The 24940-nt window shown below is 45.9% G+C and overlaps 4 protein-coding genes, 1 long non-coding RNA gene and 3 other non-coding genes across 10 annotated transcripts; 2 read left to right on the top strand and 6 right to left on the bottom strand.

The window, feature by feature from the left end:
• On the top strand, nucleotides 1–5991 carry ncaph2 (non-SMC condensin II complex, subunit H2). The gene is made up of 20 exons (XM_047022524.1): nucleotides 1–182; nucleotides 521–634; nucleotides 746–847; nucleotides 981–1042; nucleotides 1145–1223; nucleotides 1459–1527; nucleotides 1711–1790; nucleotides 1874–2040; nucleotides 2289–2428; nucleotides 3118–3219; nucleotides 3541–3604; nucleotides 3725–3826; nucleotides 3985–4029; nucleotides 4118–4188; nucleotides 4264–4378; nucleotides 4529–4615; nucleotides 4719–4768; nucleotides 4872–4973; nucleotides 5193–5342; nucleotides 5452–5991. The coding sequence occupies exons 1-20, from the start codon at nucleotides 180–182 to the stop codon at nucleotides 5587–5589; spliced, it is 1842 nt and encodes a 613-aa protein (XP_046878480.1). The 5' UTR covers nucleotides 1–179; the 3' UTR covers nucleotides 5590–5991.
• Nucleotides 5992–6002: 11 nt separating this feature from the next.
• LOC124469316 (protein SCO2 homolog, mitochondrial) lies at nucleotides 6003–7688 on the bottom strand. The gene is made up of 2 exons (XM_047022525.1): nucleotides 7616–7688; nucleotides 6003–7322 (listed from the first exon to the last, which is right to left on the bottom strand). Exon 2 carries the CDS (start codon nucleotides 7304–7306, stop codon nucleotides 6335–6337), a length of 972 nt encoding a protein of 323 aa, XP_046878481.1. The 5' UTR covers nucleotides 7307–7322; nucleotides 7616–7688; the 3' UTR covers nucleotides 6003–6334.
• Nucleotides 7689–7792: 104 nt separating this feature from the next.
• LOC124469611 lies at nucleotides 7793–9683 on the bottom strand. The gene is given in 6 exon segments (XM_047023008.1): nucleotides 7793–8245; nucleotides 8441–8470; nucleotides 8472–8529; nucleotides 8532–8609; nucleotides 8867–9027; nucleotides 9126–9683. Coding segments are annotated over 6 exon segments (1083 nt in total). The 5' UTR covers nucleotides 9665–9683; the 3' UTR covers nucleotides 7793–8028.
• A 5586-nt stretch (nucleotides 9684–15269) lies between these two features.
• Nucleotides 15270–17448, top strand: LOC124469708 (tripartite motif-containing protein 29-like). 3 transcript variants are annotated; one of them, XM_047023167.1, is made up of 3 exons: nucleotides 15316–15342; nucleotides 15601–15758; nucleotides 16013–17448. In XM_047023167.1, the coding sequence occupies exon 3, from the start codon at nucleotides 16235–16237 to the stop codon at nucleotides 16844–16846; it is 612 nt and encodes a 203-aa protein (XP_046879123.1). In that variant the 5' UTR covers nucleotides 15316–15342; nucleotides 15601–15758; nucleotides 16013–16234; the 3' UTR covers nucleotides 16847–17448. The 3 variants fall into 3 exon arrangements, with proteins under 3 accessions (XP_046879122.1, XP_046879124.1, XP_046879123.1); XM_047023166.1 differs by having other exon boundaries at nucleotides 15270–15758; XM_047023168.1 differs by having other exon boundaries at nucleotides 15270–15758; nucleotides 16018–17448.
• Nucleotides 17449–17878: 430 nt separating this feature from the next.
• On the bottom strand, nucleotides 17879–21027 carry LOC124469709. The gene is made up of 9 exons (XR_006956326.1): nucleotides 20949–21027; nucleotides 20363–20441; nucleotides 19957–19993; nucleotides 19665–19791; nucleotides 19267–19313; nucleotides 18942–18981; nucleotides 18514–18578; nucleotides 18232–18267; nucleotides 17879–17983 (listed from the first exon to the last, which is right to left on the bottom strand). It is a non-coding gene; the product is annotated as an uncharacterized LOC124469709 (long non-coding RNA).
• On the bottom strand, nucleotides 18765–18904 carry LOC124469828. Its single transcript, XR_006956342.1, has one exon. It is a non-coding gene; the product is annotated as a small nucleolar RNA SNORA8 (small nucleolar RNA).
• LOC124469829 lies at nucleotides 19392–19525 on the bottom strand. Its single transcript, XR_006956343.1, has one exon. It is a non-coding gene; the product is annotated as a small nucleolar RNA SNORA18 (small nucleolar RNA).
• LOC124469827 lies at nucleotides 19852–19923 on the bottom strand. The gene has a single exon (XR_006956341.1). It is a non-coding gene; the product is annotated as a small nucleolar RNA Z40 (small nucleolar RNA).
• Nucleotides 21028–24940: the final 3913 nt, after the last annotated feature.

Below are 24940 nucleotides of genomic sequence, written 5' to 3' on the forward strand. Positions count from 1 at the left end.
AAAAACGTCAAGGAAGAAGACCCAAGCGCGAAAACAAAACAGTGTTTAAGCGCGCTGCTTTTGAACGGACACTATCCGTGACCAATCTCATGAGCTCCGACTGCTTACATTTAGTAAAACTATTGTATACAGTTCCATGAACCTTGTTTTTTTTTATTTTTTATTTAAAGAAAACACACATGGTAGGTGTTTCTCTGTTTTCGCATGCAACTTGAACTCTCAGGGTTTTCAATGTCTGAATCATCCCGACCTACTCAGCTAGCTACAGTAACTGTCTATGCTACTAGTTAACTAAGTTCTTGCTGGAGTACTGTACGTTGTGCTTAACAGTCAGTACTAGACTTGACAGCTTATTCAGCTAGTCTATTTTGCTTTCTAGCGAGTTAGTTTTGAATCCTATTTTCATCCATACTCACAAACGTTGTGCAAGCTATTAGGCTGTCCGTGTAACCTTTGGTGATGTTACCAACAAGTATGCTAACAAAGTCTTACTGCATTATTTTCAAACATCGTTTGGAAGACAACTATGGACTCAGCGGAGACTCGATTCGCTCACCTTTTGCAACCCATCCGGGAGCTCACAAAGAACTGGGATGTTGACGTTGCTTCGGAGTTGGCTGATTATTTGGAAGAGGTAACGTGGATGGCTGGATACTATTTAGGTTTCGTTGTTATCGCGATATGGGCATATTCTGGAGGTACACGATGTTATCATGTTTGTATCATCACTTCCTGGTTATTTCAGTTGGACGAGATGTGCATCACTTTCGACGGAGGCAAAACCACGCTTAATTTTGCAGAGGCAGCTCTTTTGATACAAGGGTCAACGTGTATCTACAGCAAGAAGGTAATTCAGTTGACTCGAGTCGGTCATTCGAGTCATTCAAGTCATCAACTTTCATACATCCAGAGCAAGTCTCCATTATGTGGCATCATGGTGGCGAGCGATGTTCTGGTGCTAACCATATCTCACGTGCCAGGTGGAGCACCTGTATAACCTGGTGTATCAAACTCTGGACTACATTTCTGCCAGGAACAAAAAGTGAGTGATGGCCCAGTCACAGAACACTGCTCAGCCTGTCTCTGCAACGCCCCCCCCGCCCCCCATTTTGCATGTCCTCATTTCATCTGGCGCTTCTTGCAGGAGAGAAAAGCAGGCAGCGGGCGGGGAGGAGGGCGGAGAAACTGGGGGAGCAGATGGCAAAGACATGGACAATGCTGGGGTAAGCATAGGGGTGTGTGTGTGTGCCCATCTAAAACTTCCAGTTTCCTACCCAATCGATGTCCCAAGTCACTTGAAACAGGGAACTAGCATTGAAAGTGAAGTTGTCACATTCTATAGAAGTTGTTACACGCCAAAAGTATCATCATCCTTGTACTGGCCCCCCGAGGCTGGGAGAGGGATGTTGTTTGGAGCGTAAGCAACAATCGTTTGGAGACGCTCTCCATGTCTTCCAGATGGAGTCTTTGGATCAGATCTCCTCCGAGACGTCTCAGAATGTAGAACTGAGGAACGAGTCAAATGCGGTGAGCAGCGTTTCAGAAAGACATCTTTTTCGTGCCACCACAGTTGCCTCTCCAGTCTAGTAGCAGTAGCTGCTGTTACCAATCTGCTCATTTTTTGGCCTAGCTTGTGTGTGTGTGTGTGTGTGTCTGGAACACATGTAATAGCTCTTCTGTGTGTGTGTGTGTGTGTGTTTGTGTCGTCAGAGTGCGGCCGTGGTGCCCCTCCCCCCCGACTCTCTGATTCCTCCTGAACCTTTTGAGAAGCAGAAGCTGCCGCTCATCAGGTAGGTGCTGAACACCCCAGAGCCCAGCCGGCCTCCTTCACCTGTCGAGGGCCGTCATGGAACTGTGTGTGCGTGTGTTCCAGTCTGAAAGGCGAGGTGATGGGCAGCTGCAAAGACTTCCGCATGAACACGTTTACTCCTGACGCCCTGGGCATCATCCGCCTCATCCTGGACACCGCCCGCTCCAACTTCCTGGGGGAAGCCCTTCTGGATGCCCCCATGGTTCCCATCAGCCTGTTCCACCACCAGGGTAGGGGGTGGAGGGAGGGCACCCAAAATCCGGACATCCATATTAAGACACATGACCAACGCTCATCCTAACACTACCTTTGTGGTGAATTCACATGACTGAAAAAGACCTGAAGCTATTGTGTGAAATCTAGACTCTTCAGCTCTTGACTACCCCTTTTATACGTGAGGGATACTTGTGTTGTGTTGTGTGTGTGTGTTTACTGTAATGAGTGCAGGGAATACTGAATGTGTCGCTGGCCTTTCCAGATGATGCGGGACAGATGAGCGAGGATGCAGGGATGGGCGTCGCCGGGGGCGACCATGAAGACGGAGGAGAGCCGTTCCTTCCGTTAGAAGACGGGGCAGGGATGGAGCAGGAGCCAGAGGAGCACATCGAAAGACACCAGGTAAGACCTCCCTACTACCACCCCCACCCACCACCACCAACCATCCCCCACTACCACCACCAACCATCCCCCACTACCACCACCAACCATCCCCCACTACCACCACCAACCATCCCCCACTACCACCACCAACCATCCCCCACTACCACCACCAACCATCCCCCACTGCCACCACCAACCATCCCCCACTGCCACCACCAACCATCCCCCACTACCACCACCAACCATCCCCCACTACCACCACCAACCATCCCCCACTACCACCACCAACCATCCCCCACTACCACCACCAACCATCCCCCACTACCACCACCAACCATCCCCCACTACCACCACCAACCATCCCCCACTACCACCACCAACCATCCCCCACTGCCACCACCAACCATCCCCCACTACCACCACCAACCATCCCCCACTGCCACCACCAACCATCCACCACCCACCCACCACCCCAGTGTGTCTCCATCACGCAACACAGTATTGTGCAAAAGTCTTAGGCAGAAGAAGAAAAAATGCTTTATGAAATAATGAAATGAATAGATATAGATATATACACACACACACAAGACCATTTGAATGTAAAAACATCTTAGGTGCCTAAGACTTCTGCACAGGACTGTACAAGGTCGCACATGCATTCTTAAAACCACGACTCATGGATCCTGTGTGTGTTTTGTCTGTCCCAGGCCCTCGGCGAGGGCAGGGTGCTGAGGGCGAGGCGGGGCGTCCAGTCTGCAGAGGAGGAGGAGCAGAGTGACAAGAGGATGGAGGAGCAGAGAGCCCAGGCGGTACGCTCCACCCAGACAGACAGCCAGGCAGACAGCCAGGCAGACAGCCAGACAGCCAGACAGACAGACAGACACACACAGACAGACACCCAGACAGACACACCCAGCCAGACAGACAGACACCCAGCCAGACAGCCCAGACAGACAGACACCCAGCCAGACAGACACCCAGCCAGACAGACACCCAGCCAGACAGACACCCAGCCAGACAGACACCCAGCCAGACAGACACCCAGCCAGACAGACACAGACAGACCCCCGTACGGGACAGAACCCTCTCAATAGAGAATCTCTGATAGTAGTCATTTGTTTTTTCCCCAGGCCAATGCATGGAGGTTACATGATCCGTACACGCCGTTCGGGGAGGACAAGCCCCTGAAAACAGGTGAGGGAACGTGGCTAGGCTGGTGTTCATACCAGAGTCGCACATGGGTCAGCCTGTGGCTCATTTCATTTGGCTCATTTCTGTGTGTTTGTGTGTGTGTTTTTCTCCGTCTCCTCTCAGGGAAGTGTTACAAGGTGCCTGCAGGCCTGGATGATTCCGGAAAGAGGAAAAGAAAGGGGCCCTCGGGGCTGCAGGACTTCTTGAGCTGGTACACTGGCACATGTAAGCTCCTGTGTGTGTGTGTGTGTGTGTGTGTGTGTGTGTGTTATGGCAGTGTGTGTTATGGCAGTGTGTGTTATGGCAGTGTGTGTCTATATAAAGCCTTGCCTTTGAATTCAGTAGTCATGACTCATGACAGCAAAACTGTCTCTCTCTCGCAGACAATCCCCCTGAACCCAAACTAAAGAATGGACCTGCGTTCACAGGTAATGGCTCTTAGAAGCGACTGCCGATTCCCCCGAATCAAATGAAAAGGATGTTGTTGTGATGGGAGCGATTGTCCCTCTGTTCCAGACCTGAACTACATTTATCTCAGTCGAATGAAAGATAAGCTGAAGACCAAGAGAAGAATCCTGAGGAAAACGGTATGTACACGTGTGTGTGTGTGTGCCTGCCTGTGTGTGTGTGTGTGCGTCCGTGCTCAGCGGTCCTGTCTCCAGGGTGTGTTGGTGTGCGAGGAGGAGCTGAGGAGGACCTACCTGGAGCCCGAGGAGAGGAGGGCCACGGACGAGGAGGAGGGACGGCTGGAGGGACTCCGACACCCCGACCTGCAGGGTGAGTGACCTTTCACCCCTGACCCCCCCACCGAACTCTCCTCTCACTGGCTCCTCCCTCCATCATCCTGCATGTGAAAGGAACCTGGGGGAACCCAGACTAGGTCCTCCAGTTGGATTGTCTGTCCTCATCCTTCCGTATTTCCACCAGATGACGACCTCTCGGACAACGACCACGAGCCCCTGGCTGACGACCCCGCCGACCCCTTTGGGGGCGAACCCGACTTCATCGCGCCAGGTGACGCCGATGAGTCCGTTTGGACTCGACACGTTTGATAAAGTTGCCGGCAGGAGACAATGGGGAGGGACTGACTCAGATGTGCTTTCCTTTTCCCCGCCAGAGCCCATGATAGACGGGATGAGCTACGAAGACCTGGTCAAGAAGAGCGTGGTACGTTCCGCGTGCAGGCGGGCTGCTCTGGCTGTCGCATCCGATCTGACCTCACTGTCCTGTCCGGCTGGCTCATGGTCTCTTCTCCCCTGCCCTCCTCCAGGAGCAGTTCCTGGTGAACTCCCAGGGCTACGCCCAGGAAACAGCCCTGTCCAGGAGGGTCAAGGACTGGGAAGACAAGATTAACCCGGAGCTCCTGCTCCAGGTAATGGAGCTCGGGCCATCTCGGACCTCGTCTGGTCTCGGGCGAAACCGTTTTGGGCCTTTTTTAATTCTCTGAATAAGTAGGAAAACAACGTGTGCGTTATGAAAGGTTTGATAAAGAATGACATCTAACACGGTTTAGGATGTTGTCTAATGTTTAGGATGTTGTCAGCTGTGTTTCAGTCTTTCCTACTAATCCACCAATCCCCTCTCCCTCCAGGAGGAACGTCCGACCTTTGACATCCGGGACTACGGCGACCGGATCGTGTCCGCCCTGGCGGGCGTGGGCCACAGGAGGTCCTTGGCCTCCATCGTCCACGGCACGGACAACTTCGAGGCCTGCAAGTACCTGCTGGCCTCCCTCCAGCTGGTCAGTGTGCTCCCAGGAGAGCCCAAAGCCCTCGCCTGCATCTCCTCACGGGTGTTTCCCCTAAAGCCCCCTCTCTCTCTCTCCTCTCCGTCTCCCCCCCGTCCTGCAGGCCAACGACTACACGGTGGAGATCGACTGCAGCGAGGGGCTGGAGGAGAGCGTCGACTCCATGGGGCTGACCCTGCTGAGCGAGCGCAGGGCCCACGAGCGCTTCGACAAGGCGCCCGCGGCCACGCACCCCATTTGACCGTGTGCGCGGGCGGGAGCGAGTGCCACGCTGTCATGCGCTTGGTGGACGAACCCGGCTGAAACAACGAGGGCTTTGTGGTCGGCTCGCTTTGGACGCTTGTTTACTGTCAGGGTTTGGTCTGCCTGTTGCTGTCCCCTGTCCTGTTTGGTGCTACCAGATATGAGTGAGGATGGGTTAAGTGGAATGCAGTATGTGTTTCAGGAGCAGCACATTGTATTCGACCTGGATGATTCATGTAGAAAATGCTATTTTTCTGTTTCAGCTCTTTTGAATAGAAGCCAATGAAACTATTAGGATTAAGACTTTCATGGCCGTGGCTATCTCGCAATTAGCCACAGATGTGCTTTATAAACCCAAACAAATATCAATATAAAATCTATAAAATGTATCTTAAGTAAAGAGACCACGTGCATTTTCGGAACATTTATACAGATGTATGAAGTGTACAGAGGCATTTAGCAATGACAACAATGAGTCATTGGCGGTAAAAAGACAAGAAGTCTGACGGACTGCTCTCCATTCTATCAGACATACAGCAATTCTGTATCCACACATGAATCCACACTGCAATCAAATCATTCACCGCGGTCTTCTTCCTGTAACCATATGATGCCCAGGCTGGCACTCCATCCAAAGGTGTCACTATTGAGTGTCAAAAGCCCAGGTCTTAAATAGGAGGTGCAGAATCGAGATCGTCCAGGAATCCCCAGCTATTCAGTCCCGACCTTGAGCAGCCGACCATTCACTCAGGCAGTAACTTCACATACGCTTTCATGTGCTTCCTGATGCTGTCGGCGATCTGGCCGTCGCTCTTCATCCGGTTGTAGTAGTCCAGGAACAGGCCGTCGGGGTCCACCAGGTAGATGAGAATGGTGTGGTCCACGATGTAGTCCCCGTCCTCGTCCTTGGGCCCCAGGCTGGCGTACACGCGGTAGTCCCTCCCCGCCTGCCTCACCTCCTCCGTGGTGCCCGTCAGGCCGATCACGCGCGGGTGGAAGTCCCCGACGTACCGAGCCAGCGCCGCCACGTCGTCCCTCTCGGGGTCCACGGTGACAAAGAGGGGCTGGACGGGCGGCAGGGCGGGGTCCTGGTCCAGGGCCGTGACCACGGCGCTCAGCTTGTCCAGCTCCTCGGGGCAGATGTCCGGGCAGTGGGTGAAGCCAAAGTACAGCAGCACCCAGCTCCCCAGGAAGTCTTTCTTGGTCCTCCGCTGCCCCCTGTGGTCCAGGAGGTGGAAGTCCCCGTGGCCCAGAGCCACCTGCCTCAGCTGCTCCATGCGTTGCGTCCGCCGTCTCTGCTCCTTCTCCGAGTGGGCGTACCACCAGGTTCCCAGCAGCCCGCCGCCAAACAGCAGGGTCACCAGCAGACGGGTCCGCAGCTTGATGTTGGCGGCAGACTCGGAGGGGTTGGGTTTGGGGGAGGGGGCCTGGGAGAGGAGGACCCTGTGGGTCAGGAGTGGGAGGGTTGGGGGGCGGTGATGGGGACCGGCTTGTGTGGGCTGTGCGTGGATCCCATACAACCCTGCTGCTCTCTGGTCAAGGGAATGACAAGGGAGACGTCCACTGGGCTGAGGCTGTGACGAAAGCCATGCCCTTTGGAGAAGGAAGGAGTTAAAGGTGTGATGGGAATCAGGCTTCAAGGTGTACTTCAATAGCTTTCCAGTATGGAGCTCACAGGTTGCTAGCCCGAGTACCCTCCTCTCCAAGTAAAGCATCCTTCCAATTCAGAATCTGTAAATGGTATAAACCGGTGAATAAGTATATAATAATATGCTGTGTCAATTCCTAATCAAATGACGAGTATCCATAGCTGTAAAACAAGCACCGAAAGTCCAACTGTTACAGTACACCAGCTGCACTCTGGTAGCTAGATAGCTATGCTAATATGTTTTCAATCTAAAAGCATAAATGACGATCCTTAAGTGAAGCAAACCCAAGCGTTACAGATAACACGTATTCAACTTTGCAAAGATATCACGAGACAGTATAAATCTATTTTTTTCTAGAAATATTCATCAACTTGCCGGCAAATCGACCTTCCAATGCAACCTACTCATGGAATCATGTGGTTTCGTTTTGCAACCGAAGAAACAGGACAGAGGTTTCAAAGTCGCGAATTCGACATTTACACCTAAATTGTACACACAGGTTCAAATAGTAGAAACTCCCATTTCATAAAACTATATCCGTATTTAGGTTGTATGATTTTATTGAATTTCTTGTAGGGTATACATTAGATTTTATATTACCATTACATTCATGGGACTGCAATCAGCAGATTCGTGTGGAAACAGGTGAGTGCCATAGCAAAGAAGTACCACTAGATGGTGCTGATATATCTGACACTGATATAAAATGACAATTGACATCGTCAGAGTTCTAGGGTCTTTACATCCTTTAAGCTACAATGGATACCGCCAGGTATCCACAAACCCTTTCACTTCAGGAGCCCTGCCCTCCTTAGGGCCTTGTCCACGTTGGGGATCAGTTGTCTGTGGTAGTCCCATAATCTGGTATCCTGATGTAGTTCATTCTTTGTCAGTGCTTTTTGCAGGGCAACTCGGACATGGATGATCCGACACACGTCTGGGGGAACCTTCACCACATCCTTGAAGCTGTGCAGTACGCTGTGCACTGATGTCTGCACCAACCCTCTGGTGACACACAAGAAGGTGTAAGCACATCGATAGTGAATGAGTGATTATTAATGACTGCTATAGTCCGCAGAGAATTTTTTTTATTACACATTGGAAGTCAGACACCAGGAAGTTTGCTTTGCAGATTGGATGAACATTCTTGTATGATTTCATCCAATGTGTACCTAAAATTACACTGGCCCCAAAACCTGCCTTGGCTGGACTACCATCTTGAATGGGTGTGATGTTTTCCAGTTTGGCTCCTCTGTAGATGTGCTCCAAAATGTTGACACCGGGCACCCCTCCCAGTAGGGTACATGGTACCTTCCACTCGGATCAAACTGGGTTTTCGGGAATATATGGTTCTGGATCATAAAAACTCCTGCCTATGCAAAGGAATGGATGGAGACCGTTTACAGAAAAAAAGAAAGAAAAAAAAGACATTCCCACAAGCATTTTTACATACACTCCCCTGTGGGTACTGTCTTTGCAGCATGTCGAAAGCAGACGTGAGGTTGGTGTGTTGATACGGTACTATGATCTCGTCTATATCGTTAAGTAAGACGTAACGCGAGCGATACATGTATCTGTACACACAATCGTTGAGTGTTGCCAGCTGGCCGTAGTAATGTAATTCACCTCCACATTCTGGTTTCCAGCCAGGGGATGGAGTGAGGTAAAGGTCAATGGGCCAGGGCAGCACCTCCACAAAGCCCTCCTGACTGTAGCTCTTCAGCAGCCTGTCGAGCTCTGGTCCACAGCTAGTGTTATACACCACCACCCTGCCAACACCCAGTAATCTGGGAGACAAAGAGCATGGAGGTCCTGTATTGAGTGTGCATTATGCTACCGGACACTTAAGACACACAGTGCTTCCATCAACAGTGTAGACACTCACCTGTACATCTCTAGGCTCTGGGTAAATTGAAGCACATTGTTGTAGTTCCCAAAGAGGTTGGAGATGCAGACGGTGAAGTTAAACTGGTAGTCCTCCTCCTCTTTCTTCTTTCCACTCAGCAGGTTTTTGACGGGGAGGAAGGGCTGCTTCAGTGTACTATTGACATTGGCATGTGGCGTCAACGTGACATATGGCACAATGCTGCAGTAAGCAGGAATCTTACAGAGGATGTCGGCGGTAGCAAAGGGGAAGCCAAAGCGATCAGAGTGCATCAGCACCTGAGCGGGCGAGGTGGACACATTATCAACGCAGCAGAACACACAGAAGAGATCCTGGACTGAGTCTCTCTTGAACACACTGATAATTCGCACCATGTTCTCCTCCAACCTGCGCTCCAAGTAGGCGGACACCAGTAGATGTCTGGTGCCAGTTAGAGGGGTGAGGGTCTCATTTGACACGTGAAGTGAAAGACAAAGATCTTCTGATTTGGTTGGATCAGCATAGAACTTCATACGAGTTATGAATCCAAATATGACCATACATGCAACTGCATACAGTTTAAGCTTGTTTCGAATTTACAAGAACTCACCTAATCACTGAATTATTCTTAAAATTGTCTCTGTTTTACATTAAGTTGAATATCAGTGTAAGGGATTTCCAAATCATTTAATTCGAAATGCATTTTGAGTTTAGTTGTGTTTAAGACAACAACTCATCTATTTATCTAACTTTAAATCATTACGACCACTGCAGTTGGTCGCCTCGATATAAGTACACAACAAACTGTCAAACCGATTACATTAAGATGTGTTTTATGGCAGAAAATACCATAATTTATATACCTGTATGTAATGCCCAGTACACCCAGGTTCCCCCCCATTAAAGATGCACTGAGAATTAATACAAAAATATAGAATTTATTATAAGGCTCAGTAGGCCTAGTAGATCGGGTATTTAACCAAAGCGTTTAACCGAAATGTAAATGTAAATGTTTATTTTGAAATCAGCCAAGGCAACAACACAGCACATAACAACCATACCTAATTAATAGTTAAAATCACTATAAGCACACACATAGCCTACCCAAAACACAGAAAGCCAATTAGATCACACAATCAGCTTTCCCGACACTCGCTGTAATCAGCACCGGCTACAAACAAACCCACGCACCAGTATTCAACATTTACTCGTGCAGTCTTGCATTTGATGACTGACATTCAAACATTCTTAAGACACGTTAAAAAGACTCAAACTTACATGACAAACAATGCTGCCAGCGTGCACCCCAGGTACGGATGTGACCCTACAAGCTCACATCCAGTTATATTGGCACAAGCAGGTGTGGCCTTAACCGTCAGCATCCTCTGCAGCCACACCCATATCACAGTCACCCCCCTCTTAAGTTATCATCGTCCCGATGATAAGACCAAAGACAGAAATTGCAACACACAACAAAACTCCTATTCTATAGTTAAACCTGACACTATCTCCTTTAATGCTATCAAGCAAACACGGTTAGTATGCGCAATACCCCTAGTCCTCCTTGCTTCACTCCTCCCACAGTTTCTATGAGTTTTGGAAGTGAACATGTAGATGTTATGATCCTGCCCACCTGGGGACACTTGTGTTCAGGGACGATGTACTCAAACGTTGGACTCACTGGGGACTCACAGTGTTTTAGGTTCACACTAGTTTTGTTCAAGTCTGAAATGCTCTGAAAAGCATAAACTCTGCAATCTTTCACAGCTTCACTCAGTGTGTTTAAGGTAATCCACATAACATTACAAAACACACTCAACAGGTCAGTCAACTACACATTCACTCATGATCAACAGAGTCAGCTATACACTCCCTCTCTCTCTCATATTAGAGATACACACTCTGAAAAGACTCTACATGTTTCACAAGATTCTGCATAAACAAATAGATTTCACAAATAATTTGATGACAAAGGTGTTCTAGAATCACCAGAACATCAACCTTGAACTCATACAAACACACACCCACATAGTTCACAGATTATCTTTATTATTAGCTTTGACATCCTCCTCAACTGTCTTCATAGTTAAGCCTCATTATCTGTGAACATGGACAAATAGTTAAGTTGTGTGTGTGTGTGTGTGTGCGTGTGTGTGTATATAGTGCATTATTATTGTGACACCATCTACTACAGCAAGACTAACAGGAGACAAAGCTAAGACAGAGGACAGTTGAGATATGATGTGTGATGTGAGGTGTTAACAGGTGCTGAGCACCATCCTACACTGTACACACATGCACATATAGCTAAAAGATATTCCCACCTATTCTCATGTGTTATTTTACTATTGGTAATTACAGATGGTCTCATATGTTACTCATAACTCAATTGGTAACTTGTCCTGGGGGTTTCAGATTTCACTCACACTTTAGCTTTGATGCCTTTGACCTTGTTTGTGTTTGGAGATGTACATTTTGAGGCTGGGATACAAAGATCAGTGTTTGTCTTAAAACAGGACCTGTAGCCCACAATACATTGATACTCGCCTTCATGCTGCTTATACAATGAGGCTCATTGTACATCATCCCTAGTTGGGCCTAGTGCTGACCTTGTGCAGGCAACTACAGATAAGATTTTGGGCGTAGGGCCAAAAAACAGTGCATCTTGACTTGTAGCTCAGGCCTTTGCCTGTGAAGGAAGATGCCTGCCTCCAGGTGGCCTTCTCCCTCACTCCTCAGCCTCTGTCACCCACATCTCACACTCAGGCTCAATATCCTCTATCATTTACTGGTAATAATAATCAGTCAACAGCTTAACACATAGTTTCCAGTAATATAGAACAATATTAAAAGGGGTGATTCGAGTGTTTCATTTTCAATCAGATTAATCAATAATCATAACCCATCCTCATCAATCATAATCAATCTTCATCAATCATAACCCATCTTCATCATTTCAACAGAATGGTGTCAATGTTCACGTCACTGGTCTCTTTGAAGCTGCGTCAGTCAGAGTTAAAGGGCTGCCAAACAGATTAGAGGAGACAAAAAAGCCCCAATCACAAATCTGTAGAGAGATTTTAGATGAGACGTTTAACTAATAATCCCTCTTCCTCAGAAAACTTGAGCCTTGTGTCTTTTATAGATGTGTATGCTCCACTGAACTCCAGACCATGTACCGCCTGTATATGAACTACATACAGTGCCCTCCAAAAGTATTGGAACAGTGAGGCGAATTCCTTTATTTTTGCTGTAGACTGAAAACATTTGGGCTTGACATCAAATAATGAACGTGAGACCAGAGATCAACGTTTCAGCTTTTATTTCCAGGTATTTACATCAGGATCTGATGCACAACTAAGAAAATATCACATTTTGTTTGAATCCACCCATTTGTCATGTGAGCAAAAGTATTGGAACAGATATACTTAAAACATATTTAAGTGAATAAGACTTAATATTTAGTTGCAAATCCTTTGCTTTCAATAACTGCAGCAAGTCTGTGACCCATTGACGTCACCAAACTTTTGCATTCTTCCTTTTTGATGCTTTCCCAGGCTTTCACTGCAGCCTCTTTCAGTTGTTGTTTGTTTTGTGGGGTTCCTCCCTTCAGTCTCCTCTTAAGCAGGTAAAATGCATGCTCTATAGGGTTTAAGTCTGGAGATTGACTTGGCCAGTCTAATACCTTCCATTTCTTGCCCCTGATGAACTCCTTTGTTGTTTTGGCAGTGTGTTTTGGGTCGTTATCTTGCTGCATGATGAAGGCTCTGCCAATCAGTTTGGTTGCATCTTTCCTTAAATTGGCAGACAAAATGTTTCTGTAGACTTCCGAGTTCATTTTGCTGCTGCCATCATGTGTTACATCCTCAATGAAGATTAATGAGCCCGTCCCAGAAGAAGCCATGCAAGCCCAAGCCATGACATTACCTCCACCGTGTTTCACAGATGAGCTTGTGTGTTTGGGATCATGAGCAGTTCCTTTCTTTCTCCAAACTTTAGCCTTTCCATCACTTTGGTAAAAGTTAATCTTTGTCTCATCAGTCCATAAAACTTTGTCCCAGAATTTTTGAGGTTCATCTCTGTACTTTTTGGCAAATTCCAGCCTGGCCTTCCTATTCTTCTTGCTAATGAGTGGTTTGCATCTTCTGGTGTAGCCCTTGTACTTTTGTTCATGAAGTCTTCTGCGAACAGTAGATAGTGATACCTTCACTCCTGCCATCTGGAGGTTGTTGCTGATCTCACTAACAGTTGTTTTAGGGTCTTTCTTTACAGCTCTCACAATGTCTCTGTCATCAACTGCTGATGTTTTCCTTGGTCTACCTGTTCGACGTCTGTTACTTAGTACACCAGTAGTTTTCTTCTTCTTCAGGACATTCCAAATGGTTGTACTGGCTATGGCCAATGTTTCTGCAATGGCTCTGATTGATTTTCCATCTTCTCTAAGACTCACAATTGCTTGTTTTTCACCCAAAGACAGCGCTCTGGTTTTCATGTTGTTTTCACCTCTGAATACAGTCTGCATAGACAAAACCTATCTTACCCAATCTGAACCTGAGTGTAGACATTCAGTGGTATTTATTGATTGAATAATGTATGTAATAGGACACACCTGGGCAACAAAACACACCTGTCAGTCACATGTTCCAATACTTTTGCTCACGTGACAAATGGGTGGGTTCGAACAAAAAGGTGATATTTTCTAATTTGTGCATCAGATCCTGATGTAAATACCTGGAAATAAAAGCTGAAACGTTGATCTCTGGTTTCACATTCATCGTTTGATGTCAAGCCCAAATGTTTTCAGTCTACAGCAAAAATAAAGGAATTGGCCTCACTGTTCCAATACTTTTGGAGGGCACTGTATCTACTATGGCCAAGACCAAAGAGCTGTCAAAGGACACCAGGAACAAAATTGTAGACCTGCACCAGGCTGGGAAGACTGAATCTGCAATAGGTAAGCAGCTTGGTGTGAAGAAAACAACTGTGGGAGCAATTATTAGAAAATGGAAGACACACAAGACCACTGATAGTCTCCCTCGATCTGGTGCTCCACGCAAGATCTCATCCCGTGGGGTCAAAATGATCACAAGAACGATGAAGAAAAATCCCAGAACCACACAGGGGGACCTAGTGAATGACCTTCAGAGAGCTGGGACCAACGTAACAAAGGCTACCATCAGTAACACACTACACCACCAGGGACTCAAATCCTGCAGTGCCAGATGTGTCCCCCTGCTTAAGCCAGTACATGTCCCGGCCCGTCTGAAGTTTGCTAGAGAGCATTTGGATGATCCAGAAGAGGATTGGGAGAATGTCACATGGTCAGATGAAACCAAAATAGAACTTTTTGGTAAAAACTCAACTCGTCGTGTTTGGAGGAGAAAGAATGCCGAATTGCAGCCAAAGAACACCATACCTACTGTGAAGCATGGGGGTGGAAACATCATGCTTTGGGGCTGTTTTTCTGCAAGGGGACCAGGACGACTGATCCGTGTAAAGGAAAGAATGAATGGGGCCGTGTATCTTGAGATTTTGAGTGAAAACCTCCTTCCATCAGCAAGGGCATTGAAGATGAAACGTGGTTGGGTCTTTCAGCATGACAATGATCCCAAACACACCGCCCGGGCAATGAAGGAGTGGTTTCGTAAGAAGCATTTCAAGGTCCTGGAGTGGCCCAGCCAGTCTCCAGATCTCAACCCCATAGAAAATCTGTGGAGGGAGTTGAAAGTCCGTGTTGCACATCGACAGCCCCAAAACATCACTGCTCTAGAGAAGATCTGCATGGAGGAATGGGCCAAAATACCAGCAACAGTGTATGAAAAGCCTAACAGAAAGACTAACAGAAAACGTTTGACCTCTGTCATTGCCAACAAAGGGTATATAACAAAGTATTGAGATGAACTTTTGTTATCGACCAAATACTTATCTTCCATCATAATTTGCAAATAAATTCTTTAAAAATCAGACAATGTGAGTTTCTGGATTTTTTTTGCCTCATTTTGTCTTTCATCAGAGGTATACCTATGATGAAAATTACAGGCCTCTCTCATCTTTTTAAGTGGGAGAACCTGCACAATTGGTGGCTGACTAAATACTTTTTTGCCCCACTGAATGTGTGTGTGAGAGTGTGTGTTTGTGTGTCCACACCCACAGTGCCCCAGGCTCAAAACAGGTTCAACTACAGAAACCAGGAAGGATGAAATCATTGAAAAAGTGAGGTTGAAGGCTGAAACAAAAGGTGAGAAAATACAATTAATGTAACCATAAAGTATTGAGTTCTACTGTAAGTAAACAGTCCTCTTCCTTGATGCCAATCAGCCAGGTAAACATGCGTTGAACAGATACTCTGTTGAGCTGAGAAAAACTCACTTTTCTATTCTTATCACTCGGTCTCTCTTGTACAGGATATTGTGCTCACTGATCACCCACACTCATACATTCAGGTATTTACTGGTAATCTATCTAGTCAGTAAAATGTACAAAGTTCTTCTAATAGCAGTTCTAGGTAGGAGGAGCATTGTTACCTCAACTTACTGAAGTGCAACTGAAGTGGACAGACTTACGGTACCACGGCACTGAACAGACGCACATAACAAGAATCTGTTTCTAAAAGTATCCACCAGTTAGACAGAACATCAAGACAAAGACACACAGGTGAGATGTCTATATGACAGGATCGATGAATTTGATGTACTCATAATATTGTCAAGTGTTTTTTTCTTTATTTCTTAAAAGTATGTTTATGTTGGTGAATACAATATAGTAATGTGAATCTTAAGTATGGCCAAAATCAACATGACTGTATTTATCAGTGTCTTGAAGAATTCAAAATCTCAAACTGTCATGGTACAAATGATTCTGTGACTCAGATCAGCTTTCATGGTTTCACTTTTGATCTCTCTCTCCAGTGTAGAAATGGCTTCCTGCAGCAGTCTCCTGTTACGGATCAGTTCCAGTGTTCTATCTGTCTGGATGTGTTCACTGATCCTGTCTCTACTCCATGTGGACACAACATCTGCAAGGCCTGTATCACCAAGTACTGGGACAACAACGATCTGTGTCAATGTCCCATATGTAAAAGGACTTTTGATAAGAGACCAGGTCTCTATGTCAACACGTTCATCTCTGAGATGGCTGCTCAGTTCAGGAAGTCAGAGCCACTGAAAGCTACCATCAGTCCAGACCTGCGTCCTACTAAACCTGAAGTGTCATGTGACTACTGTACAGGTACCAAGCTCAAGGCCCTGAAGTCCTGTCTGGTGTGTCTGACCTCTTACTGTGAGACTCACCTGGAGCCTCATCAGAGAGTTGCAGCCTTGAAGAAACACAAGCTGATCGACCCTGTGAAGAACCTGGAGTACAGGATGTGTCAGAAGCATGAGAGACCCCTGGAGCTGTTCTGTAGGACTGACCAGATGTTGGTGTGTCGGCTCTACACTGATAAAGACCACAAGAACCATGACACTGTTCCTCCAGAGGAGGAGTGTGAAGAGAAGAAGACTCAAATTAAGAAGACAGAGGGAGACATTCAGCAGATGATCCAGGAGAGACTGGAGAAGGTTCAGGAGATCAAACTCTCAGTACAGACCAGCAAGAGAGATGCAGAGAGGGATATATCAGACAGTGTTCAGGTCTTCACTGCTCTGGTGCGCTCCATTGAGAGAAGCCAGGCTGAGCTCATTGAGGTGATTGAGGAGAAGCAGAAAGCAGCAGAGAAACAGGCTGAAGGGTTGATTTTGTGAAGGTGGGGGTGTTTGTGGACTATGAGGAGGGTCTGGTCTCTTTTTATGATGTCGAGGCCAGGTCTCATATCTACTTTTTCCACTGACTGCACCTTCACTGAGAAACTATACCCATATTTCAATCCCTGTGTGAATGATGGAGGTAAAAACTTTGCCCCTCTGATCCATCACTCCTGTCACACACTGAAAAACTAAGATGTGGAAATGCTGGACTTCAAAAGAAAATGTTATTACAAAATATTGATCTGAACAACAGTTGTGGGTTTGTTCAAGACAGTAATTTAGATTTTCGAACAGTTTAAAAAAAATCTGTGAACAGGTAGTGCTCCCCTGGTGGCTAACTGGGTAGTGTGTCTCAGACTAAGGTCTGAGTCATGGACTGGGGTTTGAGTCTAGCCTGGACTTTTTCCTGCTTTTCTCTTTCTTACTACCTTTCCTCTCACTTTTTCACTGTACCAAATAAAAGCAAAAATCTGGTCAATAATCTTAAACAAGGAAATATTGTCCAGAATCTAGTAATAGGTTTTATGAAATATGGCAATGATATGATCAGCTAAATGTGAGAATTGAAGTACAATTACATAAAATGCAATAAACGAATATAAAACCAAATTTAATCCTTTAATTTTGTACAATACCACTCAGTGAACAGCACAAATCACCTACAACTATGAGAATGTTTGTTTAGTGTAGAAAACGTCCAACACAAGAAATTACGATGGTTTTTTATTCAGGGACGATGTACAAACACTTACGTTTCAGGTTCAACTTAGGTCTGGTCAAGTTGGAAATGCTCTGAAGAGCACAAACTCTTGCTTTCTCTCACTGCTTCAGTCAGTGGGTTCAAGTTTTTTGGGGGATAATCCATGTATTTAACATTACAAACACAACAGGCCAATCAACTAGACATCCCTCTCTCATATACACACAAAAGCTTTTAATAGACATCAAATTTGACATGTGAGGTTTACACCCAAATCTGAAGGCACATCTAAACAGAGGACAAACAAATAATTTTCATGAGGCAAAATGTCAAGTGACTCAAAATACTTTATTAAAAATATCCAACCACACAGATGCCAATCATTGAATGGGATTTGCGGCAGGACATGTTGGCTGGAATAGTTCCCCAAACACCTGTAGATATGATACATTTGCATGAGTAAGGAATAACCAAAAAGGTTCAGTAGCCAAGAGTTTGCATAAATGTGAGGAACTGCATAAGCTTGTTGCCCCTTGAAACAGCAAGCCAGTCATTGAGGACCAGCTTAACATCCAGGGGCAGTGCTGTGGGATCACTGCGTAAAGGGCCAGCAGCAGAACAGCCTGACTGGCCCCCTTTGAATGGGATCCACATTTTCAATAGCAACAAGGGGCCCGCTCACCTTTCTAAAGTTGCCCCCAGTCTGCATGCGCACCACCTGAAAAGAGAAAGTTTACATTTAACACAAGTACTTGGAAAGCTTTTGCTTGTAGCAGAGGGGTAACTTGGAAAAATGTTCCCAGGAGATCACCTAAGCATGGCTGCTGAGGAGACCAACTGGGATGAGATTCACTTTATGGTCAATTCCACAGCAAGTCAGGAACTGAGTCTCCTAAAAGCCTTGGTATATGACCAAATTAGCACTGACAAACACCCAAGGGGGAAAACAGCTGGACCATCTTACCATGGGTGGGGCTTCAGTTCCTCTTTAAACCGCTCTTGGTACAACAACTTCCGTTACGGGCATACCTGCAAGAGGAGAACAATGGAAGAAAAAAATCTTTAACAGACATGTAGCAGAGCCCTGTGACATCACAAGCTCTGCACATGGCTTAAAGGGTTGGGTATGCTGAACACTTCAACTCTGGGGCAACCCTAGTCCACAAATGGCAACTATATAAAGAGCCGTTCACTGTTAAGCAGATATGAGAATAGTAATGTCTCTGCATAAATACCAGGGATCCAGCCACAAGATGGCACAGATCCCAACGATGCCAGATACAGAGTTGCTATTGCACCGTTTAATGAACAGAGCAGCCTGTGGCGAGGGCTGACTGCAGATACCATACAGTGCGTCACAATTGGGTGCATTTTTGATCACTTGGCACTTACTTGGCATCAGGCAGCATCACATCCTATGCAGGTCTATGGTCTTTGGATGCAAAGGGAGATTCAGATGTTGGAATTTTGACAAGGTAAAAAAGAATAATACATGACAGAAATAATATATATGACAAATATACCAGGACTCCAAGCACAGCACATGGAGACCAACGATGCGGGATGTCAAAATTGATCTTGCACCAAGTTATGAACAGACCAGAGGGAGAAGCCGCTGGCTGCAGATACCTTAATGCTACTTTCAAAGGGACATCACAACCCTAATTTCATCTAGCATCAAGGAGGATTACTCAAATATTGTGAACGCTTTGCTCACCATCAGGTAGACTGTGCTGGAGCGCCATCTGGTGCTCATTTACAGACCTACACCAGGGCAAAGAAAAGGGCTATATGAAACAAGTGAGACGGGCCACAATAACAGCTGTTATGGGAGCATTTTGAACTTGTTCTGCAGTAATATCCCACACAGCTAATGGCAGTAGCCTTGAGGGTAAAGCGAAACCACAGGTATATTCTATGAGGCATTTCCAACGACAAGGCCCAACCGAGAAAGGTCTGTCGGGATAGGCCTCAAAACACTAGACCGTTGATGATGTCAAGATTGACTCGAGTTTATCAATTTACAACATGCAACAAACCGTAGCATGTGAACTCAAGTGTGCCCATCATTTATATTTAGTCTGTTAGCAGGTGCTCTTATCCAGGGCGACTTACAGTAAGTACAGGGACATTCTTCCTGAGAAAAGTAGTGTGAAATGCCTTGCCCAAGGACACAACATCACTTGGTACGGCCAAGAATCGAAGCCCGACTCAGTCATCTAACCCCATCAGCCAAACATATCTGTAATAGGAAAATTTGTATCACACACAATTCATTTGGGATAAAACATATCTGCAAGCTCTGTGTTCAGAAAGGCACGTATCATTCACAGCTCAGAGCAGTTGAACATTTTAGCCAATCATCATTACACGAGTATTTTTTTAAAACATTTTTTAAGTTGCTTACCTGGCTGTGTTTTGCCACATCCGCACCCATTGTCAGCCTTGAAACAGAAATATAAAATGGTCAACCACTTGAGGCCGTTGACATGTAACAGTCCTAGTGCATGTTCAGTCTCATAAGTAACACTGCTGCTGAAAGCACAGCAGTGGGTTGCAAGAGAATGGATTGCTCTGAGCACTGCTCCAGCACTCTGGTCCACTATTAGTCAAGACCGGCGCTGGCGCTGTGCTTACAAAAGCTACTTAAAAAAGCCAACGCTTAGCATTTAGTTAATCCATGTGGATTCACATTCGCCACGACGTTTGTAAATATAAATTAGACACAGTAGGCAAATAGCTCAAATTGAAATAGCCTTAAAAAAATTGGAGGCGCAACAGCCAACCACGAGTCATATATCCTATTTGCTTACCTCATGGCTAAGTGTCATGGTTTCCTGTTGACTAGTGCATGGGTATACGCTGCAAGTCATGAGGCCCTCCTGCAATTGCCTGCAAAGTTAAGACAGTTCAAATTAAGACCGCTGACATAGGCGCAACCGAAGAAGACAGGAAGAAACCATTCGTTAAAACAAATTACAAATAGCTGGCATTTAGCAAAACATGTAATTTGAGTTTATTTTTGCTAACAAGCGTTGCAATTTTAGCATGCAGCCAACAATGGCTGTTTAAGTTCTAGCAGAAACGTGTAATATGTTTCGGGCCTCATTGTCATCCAACTGCAACTAACCATGCAGAGATGAAAGCAAAACCCGAGCGTCATTTCGCCATGTCACTTACAGAATTTGCCCAGTAGTTCTAGCAAACTCAACTCGTGGTGGATGGCTAGGGCTGAATAGCTTCTTGCAGTACTGTGCTAGTTACATACAATTGCTTGCTAACATACCACGTGGCTAACACTTTCTGCCTTGACAGTGCTTTCACAAAAATAGCAGACGATTTATATTCGTGGTTTTAAACCACGAATATAAATACGTAAATATAAATGACGGCGCTTACACAATGTTTCATCAAGTTTTACCGCTACCGGCTAGGTGCTATGCTTGACAACCCTCGCTCTGGATCTTCTGGAAAATAGGCTGATCTAACACTGGCTGGGCGTTTATATATCTCACGCGAAAGAAAACGCTTTACGGCATATCGATCTATCCAATCACAGTGCGATATATTTTACCACCAAAATTGATTAAAATTAAGGACATATTTTAAATGGCTAAATCATTAAACGTCTTAAAATCTGGTACACTCATGTATTGTTTACACACTAGCAAAACATGCAAAAATAAAATACGGAAAGACAGGGGCGATTCTAGGATCAGACCTTGAATACAGACATGAATTCAGTGCCTTTCAAAAGTGCTAAACCCCCTTGTTAATGTAAATCCCTAATTTCACTGGTTAACAATCAATACATTTATGTATTTTTATGCAAAATATTGAATGAATGAAAAAACGGATGTCCCTTTCTTCATTAATTACCAGCATCACATGATGATAATAAAACAAATTACATTTTACTATTATTATTTTTATGGGTGCTGAGATGCGCTTAGATGGAAAGCAGCATTGTTGGGCTGAAGCTCAAAATCGTGCCTTTGAACGATCCTTGGCGATGGAGGAGCTGGATTTTTCTGTATCGCTTCAAAGCTTTTCTACAACCCTTTTCAAATGTGTTGGCATGTTCAGTTCTTGCACATTTTTCAAGGAACAAAAATGTAGTTTCTTTATCAACACAGGCATATTATCCGGACAACTATGGTCCGCATCCAATCAGAGCTCATATACATGACACCTTCATAAAATCCAGTAATCGTGTACCCCGATATTTTAAGCGAGTCAAGTAGCAAGAAAAGTACACAAGTGCATTTTGGTGAGCCCCGAGAATGTCTAATAGGGGTTAGTGTTAGGAGGCTTCTGGGACTAGCGCTAGATCCAGAGCAGGAGGTTGGGACCAGGACTGGATGCAGATCAGGTGAAAGAGCAAGCCCCCCCCTCCCCCCATATCTAAGAGCTGACACTCCCCAATTTATGCGGGAATGTGGACAATCTGGATGGCGACACTAACTGGGTAATAGCTTGTAAACTGGTATTGAATACAATACTGTTTTCACTACTAGACACATTTATAATGAAGCATTGGTATTTCTTTGTGCAAGAGGTAATGTTATTATAGGTGACAGTGACAGTTTTTGCCATTCCTATTGTTTGATCATTCATTATCATTCCACAAATTAATCTTAATATTAATCTCAAACTCTCAGGTTGGCTGTGACAGGTGCCTCAGATGGTTCCATCAGGGTTGTGCTCGGATCCAACTGACAGAGGAATACATATGTGCTGCCTGCCGTAAACAGCCCTGACCTGTTTTCCTGATCAAGCCTCAAACTTGTTAAAACTCTTATTTAAATGATAAAAAAAATAAAAAAAATATTTTATTATAGTTTTTTGTTTAAAACAAGTTTGATGGAAGCAATCCAAATGTCATCATTTATTAGATGTTTTTCACTAGCCAGTCACAAAGGGAAGGTCCAGGCTTGGCTTAATCGCTACTAGAACCAAGCACTGTACTTGCAAGTGAGAAGATACTAACAAGGCTGTGAGAAGCAGGATCTATGAAATGGATATGATCGTAAACACAAAACAGTTGTGTGGCAATAGTTTGCTGAGAAGGAAATAGTTGATTTATAAAGTTGAATTCTGGTAGGAGGGACCTCTGGCTTGAGCAGGGGCCTTTTTATATAAACGTGTCAAATAATGTAACTAGCTGGCTGCTACGTCACCAGACGCGGCAAGTGTTGATCACAAACGTCCAGTAGTGTTATGCACTGATTTCAAATGAAATTCGCTGCCAAGGGAGTTTAGTTAAAACTGTAGACATGCATGGAGTCCATTCAAGGCTCGTCAGAGAGATTAGGGACTGGTGTGCAAATCAGCAATGTAGCGTTAGTGTAGCATTCTTTGTAGGATTTTTTTCTGGCCACCATTGTTGCCGGTTGTGCAGTATTCACATACCCCTTGGTTTCAAGTAAGCTCCCGAAAACACTCGGTTTTAAGGAGTATGTACACCTTAGGCTTCCGTCTTTGTTCCTCAAATGAACTCACTGGCCTTTCCTCTGCCCATGTGGTGACACTAATCACAGGGTTTCTCTCCCGCTGATGACCATCCAAGACCACTGTGGTCACCGAGATCGAAGCATGCCATCACCTTCCCCTCTTGCCTCCTGTTTTCCTTCTGTTCACACTTGAGTCACCTCTTCTCTCTTTCTTTCCTTCTGTTGATCTTTTTCCTGACACCTCTTGATAGCCCAATCTCAGCGTCCACTTCTTCGGGTTCTTTCTTGCTTTGTTTATCTTTTTCCTTCTTCATTAGTCTGTCTGTTTTCCTCTCTCTCAGTCTCTTCCTCTCGCAGTCTCTCTCTTCTTCCTCCTGGCTCTCTGACTCACTGTAAGACACTGATACGTTTATTTCTCTATGGTAAGCGCACCATATTTAATTTAATAGCTGAGTTGGCAACAGGGAAGTAATATCCAGGTCATCGCATAGCGTCAGTGTCTTGCACTTTACACAAGCAAAACACAGACACACTGCGGATGTTTGGGTATTTTCAAATGCATATCCCACCATGGCATCATTCCGTCTTGTCGTCACATAAAGGTACATCTGTGCATTCAAATGGAGCGTCCGCTGTCCAGAGAGGTGTTGCTTTACGCTCTACAACACGGCCCAGGTTCGTCTAATAAGGTCACAATGTGTTTCCAGCAGAGTGCTTGTCCTGTGCTCAGGGCAATCCTCCATCTGGCAGAAGGCAGTTTCCCTCGCTCCCATGCTAACTGGGGCACCTGAGTGGAAACTGGGGCCCGTGTTTGGAGATGAAACTTGTCAGTCGTCTGTCCCCATAGCTAGATGGAGTCAGGAAAAAGACCCAGAAAAACTGGAAAAAGGAAATAGTCTTTTTGGGGGGTTGGAATCCACCTGTTAGTGACCTTTCTGTCATTGACACTGAATATCAGTTGTGCGCCTGACATTTCCTGTTTTGATGACGCGGTCCACCTCTGAAATACTGGACGTGGACCATTCGGGCCGGTGTGTGTGTGAGATAGAGAGAGGGAGAAGGAGTGTGTGTCTGTGCCTGCCTGAGGGGTGACATGGTGACATGGTGACATGATCTACATCCCCCACTGAGAAACCCACAATGGCGCTGGTCTCATCCATGGTGAAGCACATGTGGGCAGACCACACCTATGTAGTTCCCTTATGCAATTGTCTTTATGTAATCTGTCCTAAGCGCAGTCATAGTGCCCCCCCAATACACTCTCCCTCTCTCCAAGTCCCTGGCCCTGTGACGCCTTATGTAACTCATGCTGCAGTGTAGCAAGGGAATGCAGATGCATAGATGTAGACTCAAAAAACACAACAGACAGTCATGAGACTGAACAGATGTTTCTGAACAGAAACAGACACAGAAACAGAACACCGCCACCCCCCCCCCCCCCCCCACACACACACAGACACACAGACACACACACACGAACACACGTACACACGTACGTATGTTAAACTTTGACCTTTAAAACATGGCCTGGAACTGCCAGGGATTGGTCAATGTCTGAGCCCACTCCTTCACCACACTCCAAAGCACACCCCGCCACCAACGCAGCCTACCAACGCAGCCCACCAACGCAGCCCACCAACGCAGCCCACCCGAAGTACGACTTCAGCATACAAGGCCTGAGGCTCTCTTGTTTAAAAATGTGCCAAATTTTCCAAATTCCCTTTTCAGTTGAAGTTGCGTGCTGCGTCTATCTGAGGTGAGCCTGTGGATTCTGGTTGCCTAGCAACCCCTCCTTGGTGAAGGGTGTGATGCTGGGAGTTTGCGGCAGTTCCATTTTGAACACAAGAGGCCCGGGAGTGAAACGTAGTGTTACCTGAGGTGTTAACCACTCTGTTTCTTCATCATAAACCAGCAGTCACAGTGACAACACCCCCCAAC

Source organism: Hypomesus transpacificus, chromosome 7 (assembly GCF_021917145.1).
Source record: "Hypomesus transpacificus isolate Combined female chromosome 7, fHypTra1, whole genome shotgun sequence".
NCBI lineage: Eukaryota > Metazoa > Chordata > Actinopteri > Osmeriformes > Osmeridae > Hypomesus > Hypomesus transpacificus.

Coding starts and splice junctions, on each gene's coding strand:
- ncaph2 (XM_047022524.1), top strand. Junction 3,605..3,724: donor GGACAAGCCCCTGAAAACAG/GTGAGGGAACGT, acceptor GTCTCCTCTCAG/GGAAGTGTTACAAGGTGCCT. Junction 4,030..4,117: donor GAATGGACCTGCGTTCACAG/GTAATGGCTCTT, acceptor CCTCTGTTCCAG/ACCTGAACTACATTTATCTC.
- LOC124469316 (XM_047022525.1), bottom strand. CDS start 7,306: ATGCTTTACTTGGAGAGGAGGGTACTCGGGCTAGCAACCTGTGAGCTC.
- LOC124469708 (XM_047023166.1), top strand. CDS start 16,235: ATGGCTGCTCAGTTCAGGAAGTCAGAGCCACTGAAAGCTACCATCAGT.